The 9,299-nt window shown below is 34.3% G+C and overlaps 3 protein-coding genes across 7 annotated transcripts; 1 reads left to right on the top strand and 2 right to left on the bottom strand.

Moving 5' to 3' along the window:
- Positions 1–82: 82 nt before the first annotated feature.
- Positions 83–2,551, bottom strand: LOC136339128 (sorting nexin-4-like). The gene is made up of 6 exons (XM_066282120.1): positions 2,453–2,551; positions 2,222–2,328; positions 1,840–2,162; positions 1,189–1,780; positions 961–1,075; positions 83–704 (listed from the first exon to the last, which is right to left on the bottom strand). The coding sequence occupies exons 1-6, from the start codon at positions 2,546–2,548 to the stop codon at positions 657–659; spliced, it is 1,281 nt and encodes a 426-aa protein (XP_066138217.1). The 5' UTR covers positions 2,549–2,551; the 3' UTR covers positions 83–656.
- Positions 2,428–6,112, top strand: LOC136339131 (solute carrier family 25 protein Shawn-like). Of its 4 annotated transcripts, XM_066282130.1 has the most exons (8): positions 2,428–2,564; positions 3,650–3,749; positions 4,282–4,445; positions 4,504–4,798; positions 4,854–5,050; positions 5,102–5,186; positions 5,252–5,423; positions 5,749–6,112. In XM_066282130.1, coding segments are annotated over exons 2-8 (1,011 nt in total). In that variant the 5' UTR covers positions 2,428–2,564; positions 3,650–3,748; the 3' UTR covers positions 5,846–6,112. The 4 variants fall into 4 exon arrangements, with proteins under 4 accessions (XP_066138227.1, XP_066138228.1, XP_066138225.1 ...); XM_066282131.1 differs by lacking the exon at positions 3,650–3,749 and having other exon boundaries at positions 2,435–2,564; XM_066282128.1 differs by lacking the exon at positions 2,428–2,564 and having other exon boundaries at positions 3,157–3,749.
- On the bottom strand, positions 6,111–9,188 carry LOC136339127 (solute carrier family 22 member 15-like). 2 transcript variants are annotated; one of them, XM_066282117.1, is made up of 11 exons: positions 8,449–9,188; positions 8,091–8,297; positions 7,875–8,037; positions 7,647–7,822; positions 7,407–7,591; positions 7,190–7,356; positions 6,969–7,119; positions 6,787–6,904; positions 6,566–6,725; positions 6,385–6,512; positions 6,111–6,323 (listed from the first exon to the last, which is right to left on the bottom strand). In XM_066282117.1, exons 1-11 carry the CDS (start codon positions 8,474–8,476, stop codon positions 6,268–6,270), a joined length of 1,539 nt encoding a protein of 512 aa, XP_066138214.1. In that variant the 5' UTR covers positions 8,477–9,188; the 3' UTR covers positions 6,111–6,267. The 2 variants fall into 2 exon arrangements, with proteins under 2 accessions (XP_066138214.1, XP_066138216.1); XM_066282119.1 differs by having other exon boundaries at positions 8,362–8,465.
- Between the last annotated feature and the right edge of the window lie 111 nt (positions 9,189–9,299).

Raw genomic sequence — 9,299 nt, 5'->3', positions numbered from 1 at the left:
CTTATAAAATGTATCGGGTTATTGGCGAATTATTCCGAGGAATTATAGGGATCGTTATGATTATCTTAAGGGCATAAAAATATAAAAGCAAACAAAAAATATATTTCAAAAAATCCAAACTTAACACACCAATTAAATGGTTAAGAAATTAAATAACATTGCCAAAATGCTTTTCAGGGAAACCTGACACTGCAGTTACTCCTGCATTAATAACATATGGCTTGAAATCTGCAGCTCTTTCATCAATATTCCTATGTTCTAACTAAACTAAACTCGATACATTTAAATATAGGTACTTAATTTACAATAATTGTGTTAGGATGATCTTATGCGTATAAAATACGATATGGAAAGTGCTAAGAGATTACTAGAAAGGAATGTCAACATCAGAAAACTGGATTTAAAGTAAATATGTTTAAAAATTTAGGGTATCACATTATTTTCAATAAAATTTACTATTCAAAACGCCAGTTACAAGGCAAATTGTCTGGTCTGAAAATAAATTTAACTTCTCAAACAGTAGCGTTTTTAGAATAAATATTATAGGATTTCTGAGTTACTATCAAATATAACTGTGTTACAATATAATAGTACAAGGAATGTAAATAGCAAGGGTAAATTTGTAAATATAACTCATCTAAATATGAAATTTACTATCATATATTTTGAAGACAGTCTCGAATTTGCGTCCATGTTTGTAGCCCCTAAAACAAAGATTTATGTGTTTATGATATATTTCAACTCTGTCCATTAAGATGAAAACGGTTTAAAATTCAGAAAACGTACTTGAAAAACTTTACTTCTTGAATTATAAAGTGGATAAAGACAGATATTTCATTTGAAGAAACACGAAGAATTTCATTATTGCATTATCAATTTTAAACTGGGAGGAACATGTAAAAACCATAATTATTGATATTATCTTTGGTATCCTCCATTAGAACTGCATTAAATACTGACCTTTTTAGCCGTTTTTAGTTGCAAAAAAGCATAACTGGTTACGGTTTCCCTCAAATCCACAGTTCTCTGTTTCTGGAATCTCTCAATATCAGCCAAAGCTTTAATGGTAAAAGTTCTGCAAATAAGTAGATGCAAAATTTATCAAAGTCGCAATGGCGTTTAGGAGGAGAATGTTTGAAAAGTGATCATGTATCAATTTTTCTACAGAAACTTCCATGTTTAACTTACTCTAAGCCCTGTCTGCATGTAGTAACAGCGACGACCCCTTCCTGAATCTGCTGATCTATTTCACCAACTTTCATTTCTCGTACCTCATCCGTATCGACGGCTCCGAACAATCTAGACATCAACCCGGACTTGCCCTGTTGAGCTTTGGTCCGTTCTACATTTTTATTGGCGACATTCTCTTCCGCATCTTCCAGTTTTAGCTGCAAGAGCTCACGATTCTTACAAATCGTCTGCAGCGATTGAGCAAAGAATAAATACTCTTTCAACTGATCGGCCAACAATTCCTCGTCTTCGAGACTTGCATCAATACACGATGCTAAAGAATCTAAGTAGTGGCCTATTTTCTGCAGGGAGTCGCCCATTTCTTTTTCGCTGGCGCTCCATTCGCTGAATACTCGTCCATAGTTGGAATGTAGCTTATGCACAGCAAATTTTTTTTCAGCCACTTTACATCTTACCTTCAGGAGGTTACTAAGAATTGCTTGTAGCTCATCACTATGATCTTTCATTATATCAAATTGTGGATAAGATTTCGTTAACCTTATAGCTGCGCTGAGGGACCTCAGCTTACTTTCCACAAGCTGAAAGTATCCTGCAAATAAAAAAAAACTATTCCCATTCCTTTCTCTAATATGCATTTCCAGATTTTACCATTAGCTTTATAAGATTCACGCCATCCCTCCTCATCTTGCAGAAATTCAAGGTAATGTTTGTCCCAACCTAAAACAGAGTGTGAGGCGACCCTAAGTAGAAAATTTTCAAGCCCCGCTCGACGACGATCTATGAAGTTAGGATCGAAAGTGTCGTTAGATATTTTCTGCCAGCTAAACATCACTCGTTTCTCTGGTAGAGGCGGTAGAACTATATATGGATAGGTGATTTCTAAGTAGCTATGTAACTGTTCAAATTCAGTATATCTTCTCCACACTGTTGAATGTTTCTCTATCTTTTTTTCAAATGCAGGATTTATCAGTCTAGAAAATGATATCCTCTTAATAAAGGTTAAGTTATGATGCTAGTTGTTTATATTTACCTAGTTTCAATCAAATACACTGTATAGTATTCTCGCAAATTCAAAGTTCCATTGTTGCGTTTTTCTGACTCTGATACTGATATTTCAATATTATTGAATAATATCTCCTAAAGAATAATAATTGTGGTTAAAAGAGGATTATACCACTAACTCCAACCTGTACAAAGTGGCTATTAGAAATTATGTGAATATATATCTGATGGAGGGATGTAGGTTGAATGTCTAACTTACTTCAGGTTTTTCATTAGCTACCACCTTGGCTGTGGCCACATTATTTCCAGTATCCTTGTTAATGAGCAGTGGGGCTTCTTCTTGAATAAACATCATTGTTGAGCCCTGTAAGGTAAGTATAAACAAGATATCTCTATTTATTAAATTTTAAAGCGAAGTAAAATGCATTACATAGACAAGGGTTGAATTAATTTGTTAGTCAAGAAAATTAATGTCTGGTCCATGGCCCTTTACCATTACTACTTTAAATTAAAAATCGTGATAGTTACTAGATTACACATTATGAAGGATGAAAAGTATGCAAAATTTGGTATTGTATGGCTGTGAAAACGAATGCTTAAAGGGTTTCACTTAGTGTGATCTCTGTATTCCTAAATAACCTTATACTAATTAATAGGTCCACTCTGGAATGATAAGGCTGGTGGGTATCATTCAAGTACCTAGCAGCTGCAGGACTAAAGGGAACTATAAAAATTACTGAAAAATGCTTATACTAGTTTCTCCTCAAGTTTTCCAAGATCCTATGATAATTATATAAAAAGACAAAACATAACAAGATTCATTTTTGAATAAATAGTACTTACTTTTTTTATGTTAATGCACTTATTTTACTGCGAAATCCTAATACTCACAATAAATAATAATAAAATAATTTTAATATAAAATACAACAAAATCAACAAATGGCAAAAAAAAATTTAATTTCCAAATTAGAAGAGACTGTCAAGCCAGGGCATAGACAACGCCCTAGGACAAGTCATAAAAAAATTATGGCAACGCTGCATGAAGTTTTAATTATGATTTTTACTCAATTTTTTTTTAATTTTTACTCATATGCCCCTTAATAAAATGGTGATAACTACTAATTTTTGGTTAAAATTTTAAAGCACAAGCAGTGATAATAAGTTAGAAGTCAGAACAGGGACGTATTCAAGACAGTCAATATCATCTCTATCTTGTTTAAACTACGAAACCGCGAAGCTCTACAATGTAGCTACAACAATTTATTCGATAATGTATAATTTCATACACGTTGTTTAGCTGCCCTTAACCTTAAATCGAAACTGAAGCTTTTATGAGAAAATCAAATTCATGAACAGAGTCAAAATTGAGAAACGTTTATCAAATAAAAGCAGTAATTACTCAATACATATCGTATGAAAGGAAACTAATAAAATTAATAATGAGTCCTTCCAAGGGACCACGCACCATCGACTATGACGATCCAAAATATAGAATTACTCCAGGTCAACAAGCAGCCGCATCTTGTACTGGAGCTCTGTTAACTTCACTTATCAGTAAGTTTGAAAGTTTATTCAAACACTGTGCTATGACCATAATCACACAGATAATACTGTTTTCCACATAGTTTTTTGTTTAGTTTAGGATTGTACCTGTATAGATACCTGAGTATATTTTTTTTTAATTTGTCGGGTACCTAGCAAGCTTACTTTCTTAGATATTTGATGTTATTTCACATGAACCTGATTTTCATGTTTGTTAGGGAGATGTAGCATGTTTCTATATATCAAAATCTCTCATCTCAGTTTCTAAATTTGAAATTGAAAGATCTGCAAAATTAACATATTTGAGTCTACTTCTCTATGATTCGTTTTAAAATGAAGTCTTGCTAAAATGCTTGCAGGTATAAAGTCGATATAAATGTATTCATTTAGGTACCAGAGTGTCCATCATTCTAGTTGTTCTTTTTTCTGATTTTGTCCAATATAAATTTAAATATTAGTTTTTGTCTTTGTTAATTTATTGATAATTTATTTACACACATCAGCACTTACATTTATTTCTTGTAAATGTCTATTCTCCTTTTAGTGACTCCTTTGGATGTTGTAAAAATACGAATGCAAGCTCAACAAAAGGCTGCAAACACTTGTTTCTTATACTGTAATGGTCTTATGGACCACATTTGTAGTTGCCAACCAACTGACTCCAAAAATACATGGTACAAAAGACCAATCCATTTCAGTGGCACATTGGTTGTTAATCCTTAAATGTTTCTTTTTCACAGCTATAATTATTTGATTGGTTTTATAGGATGCATTTATTCAAATCAGTAGACATGAAGGCATTACCTCTTTGTGGAGCGGATTGAGTCCAACCCTAGTTTTATCAATTCCAGCAACCATATGTTATTTTGTGACTTATGAACAGTTGAGAATAAAGCTGAAAGCTAAGTATAATAGCAACCGATTACCTAATGAAATTTTGCAACAACCATTTTGGATTCCTCTAATATCAGGAGCCAGTGCTAGAATGGTCTCAGTTTCATTAGTTAGCCCTTTAGAATTAATTAGGACTAAAATGCAATCCCAGAAATTAAGTTATCTTGGTATGGATTCAATTGCCAAAAAGTACTAACTTTGATGATAGAATTGTTATTGTAGAGTTAGGATATGCACTAAAGAATTTGGTTAGAAGAGACGGCGTTAAAGGGCTCTGGAAGGGGATATTTCCGACACTTTTAAGGGACGTCCCCTTTTCGGGACTATATTGGATGAGCTATGAATCTATTAAGTCATTTATGAAATCTGATCACCCTTCTTTTTGGCACAGTTTCATTAGTGGTGCCATTTCTGGCAGTGTAAGTCAGTTGTTTCCAACAATAAGTTGCCTGTGTTAGTTATTTTTATAGATAGCAGCTATGGTCACAGTTCCTTTTGATGTAATTAAAACTCATCAACAAATTGAGTTTGGTACTGAACTCTTTAATGAGCAAGGTAAAAGTTTACTTGCTTTAAAGTGGAATTATTTATTTATTTAGTTAATCAATAATGTTATATAGGGAAACCTATAGCTCAGAAGTCCAGAACTACTTCGGTAGTATTCAGAGATATTTATTCTCATTACGGAGTGCGTGGTTTGTACGCAGGATTAACTCCTCGACTGATCAAAGTAGCTCCAGCATGTGCTATTATGATATCATCATTTGAATATGGGAAGGTGTTTTTCAACAGGTTAGCTAATAAGGGTTTAGATGAACCTGTGTTGTAATAGCTTCAATAAGCAGCATTTTTAAGTAGGTATGTTTGTGGTGAATTAATGAGAATTATGAGGCTTTGGGAGAAGGTCTTATTACCAATAGAAGCATGTTTAGTGGAAAAAAAAATTATTTAGTTTGTTTTTGTTGGATAAGTGTGTGTATGCAGTAAGTAAATTCTTTGAGATCGTGATAGGTTTTTTGTTTTATATTATACATGATGGTTAATAAACATGAAGAAATAATGTTTACATTGTCGAATAGAACGAAATTCGTTGAATAAACAAAACTGTATATTTTAGGACAAAGCAACCACCCGAAGAAACTTTGATGACTCTATACAATATAGACAAAGTGCTGCAAATTAAAGTTTTAAAGACTAGTAACACAGACCTATAAAAAAACAGTTTAATCCTAAAATTACCATAAGTTAAATTAAACAAGTCTCTTTTACATTCTTTGAAACGTATGTTTATATTGAAGCAGTCGGGGATCCAACTATTTTTGTATTCTTTTTTACACGTTTTCTGTATAAGTAAATCTTGTTATGATGCTTTGTTCATTGAGAAATAAGTAGAACGTTGTTTTTTTTTGTTATAATCTATATTTTTTTTAAGTGCATTGTACATATCCATTAAAAAAGATTAATAAATAATCACGAGTAGACTTTTGAGAAATAATTTATTGATTATAAAGCAACTACTGAAGTATACATAGGGACTTGGCTTTATTGGTAATATGTATATTATATATTACTCACATTCAGTCTCATTTTTATACATTCAGTAGAAGAGGAACGTAGAGATCTGAGTATTGCGATGTCACTTCATATCTTCTTTGCCAGTTGTTTTAATAAGTAAGCTGGAAATTACGGTTACTGCAAAGATAAGTAATAAGTTTAAATCATTTATCCCGAATATATGGATTGAGAATCTTACCTGCAGCTACACCTGCGAGAAACAAAAATGGTGGTGCGCACCCCTCATTCACCAACGCTGGCATTAACATATTTCCAAAAATAGTAAGAAATCTACCAAAGAATAATGCAAACGATATGGCCATGGCCCTAAAATTATAGGAGTTATTTTCCTATTATGCGTTTTCTTACCTTTAATATACCTTAGGGTGGTTGGAAATATAACAACTAGCATGATCATAAAGATATCAAAGCCCACTCCTAAAGCTGTTAGATAAAGCGAACTTAGAGTTAGCGTGGTGGCGGTGTTGGTTGACCAAATTAGGCCAATTCCGGTTAAGCAACCGGATCCACATAGAATGACTTAAAGAGGAAACGCACATTTTTCTACGAATATATTAAAAACTTTTGTATGGGTTGGTACCTAATAATCGCTTGCTTCCGAACAAATTTATTAAAGTTCCAGCCATAGCATATCCCAGGATTGTTACCAGTGAGACTAACGTTGAGTTCAAGTAGACGTTGAAGCTGTTTTCCAAATTCTGAAAGTGGGCAAATTATTTCTACCCTCGGTATCTATTTCGAGTATCGTGAAGTGTGACTTGCCACAGAACAAGTATCTTCATCGTTTGATCTCGAAAAATTCTCAGTGACTTCCAGAATATTGCAAAGATCCGGGGTCTCACCATTATGGGTCACCTCATAATCGTGAGAGGCCTGGAATATTTGAGGAAGATATAAGCGAAGACTGTTTATTCTAGAAATAACGGTACCTGTGTTATCGTCTTGTGACGCAACAATTACATACATAAAGTTATAATAATTACCCCATTAAAAATAGACCATGTATCAAACAGACAAGCAATACTTTGAACCTGTACTGTTTGCTGAATAGGGGTGTGACTTGCTGCCACCCCATATAGAAGTATTCTTTCCAGGATTTTTTATTTGCTGCAGCCTCTTCCAAGTTGACCTCTTCTATAAGTGACGTTATCTAAACAAAATAAACGATTAAAAGGAGTTTGTTAAGGATCAGGTACCTACAGGATAATTTTCTTTTAGATCTCGGGTATTCAGTTTATAAACGTATCTCAGTACATCCAAAGCTTCTTCGTTTTTACCGATGGACATTAAGAATTTGGGAGTTTCAGGGAGAAAGTAGAATACGATGAATGATATCAGCGGATTCACAGTGCTTATGAGCATCAGTAGGTTCCATGGCCGGAAATCTATGAATGTGGTTTGTAGAGTAAATATAGTATTACCTTTTTAGTGAATTCTTACTCATAAAGCCCAGTGAATAGTCAAAATTTAATGGTAAAATAACTGAGGATACCAAAGGCATTATGCAGTTTGCGATAGAGAATGTCATTCCATATATCATTTGAACTTTGCCTCTATATTCCGTAGCGTGGAACTCCAGTATATATGCGGTTAGTGCCACATATAAGCCTCCCGTCCTGTGGGTAATCATCATTAATGTTTTACCTAAAGAAGCTTTTATACACTTGCATGGTCCCTCCAAGGAATTTAAACACCGATAACATAGAGACACTAATGGAGAAGCAGCTGCCAAGAGTAAAGGCAGTTTCTAACAAAAATCCAACCCATAAAATCTTCTTTCTTCCTAAGGTGTCTAACATGAATCCACTGATGAATCCTGTTGACACCATTCCTAAACATATTCAAGCTTAATTGGTTAATTCTGTAGCAAAGCGACAAATTTACCAAAAAACGTCATGGAGTTAAGCAGGCCTTTTTGAGTTGGGGTGAGTCCAAGATCGCATGCTGCAGCTGGAATGATGTAGGAGGTCAACGTAGATTCAAACTGAATACTCCAAGCACTGGGGATGCATACTAGCAAAATCAAGATGTTGAAGGTTCCATATTTAGTGGCGGCTATGGCAGGTTGGAACTCCGCTGGACCTTTGTATGCTGAAACGCAAATTTGGAGTTTGTGAGAACGAGAAAAGGTTTTTCAATTAATTTTGTTACTAACTTTAAACACGAATGCTATGCAACACCAATATGTAAGTAGAGGTAGAGCTGATAGGTCATTCTACTAACGATGTAAACAAGAACTTACTCTTATCAATTTGCACGTTGACTGCCATCCTCACCACTCATAAGCTCCGAAAGCAGCATCATGTACCATGGCCGCAATCCAGTGGCGAATTTATTGCCGCTTATACTGGCAAACATGACAGAAATATTCTTGTGTAAATTTGTTTTACCACCTTTGTTACAAGATTAATACTGTCGGTTATAAATATTAGTAAGTCTTTGACTTATAAGCAATTTTGCTAAGTTTTCAAAATTATCGTGCCTGACATGACATTAGAGGTCATCATTGTGGTAACGGACCAGTTGAATTGATGAGATCGTAGAGAGGGCCAATGGAAGGAGTGAAATAGTATTACGAAATGACCACTAAGAAGATGGCATTATATCAAAAGAGTGAAGAAAATTCTTTGTGTAAAGTCTGGTCCATATGCACGTTTTGTCGTGACTGCAGTGTGCTTGTAAATTTTAATTTTGTGACTTATTTATTTTATGTTCATTTCTGTCCTGTGTTTTCCAACTTTTTGTATGGAAGCTTTAATGGTTCTAAAAGATAAATCAAAGGCCGATACAAAATACAATTTTTTTAGTTACAAAAAGGGTACTGAAGGAATAGGCGCAGGATTGGGTTTAGCGATTCTGGCGCCCTGGACGAAATTTTTAATCCCTATCCCCAAAAATGAAACCCCGACCAGGAAAGACTACCGCTCTCGGCCGTCGCCCCATCTCGCCCCCTCATAGGGCCTCTACTGAACGAGCCCGGTCTCGTACCTAAAGGAATGATTTTTCAGTCGAATTGTCTAAAAATGGCTAAGTTTTTTTAAATATTTTTATTCCACACGTTGACTCCGTTGAATTATCTGCCTTATTTTGTTG

Source organism: Euwallacea fornicatus, chromosome 5, assembly GCF_040115645.1.
Source record: "Euwallacea fornicatus isolate EFF26 chromosome 5, ASM4011564v1, whole genome shotgun sequence".
Taxonomy (NCBI): domain Eukaryota; kingdom Metazoa; phylum Arthropoda; class Insecta; order Coleoptera; family Curculionidae; genus Euwallacea; species Euwallacea fornicatus.
The sequence above is the reverse complement of the archived record's forward strand: the minus strand, read 5'-3'. Positions and strand labels throughout refer to the sequence as shown.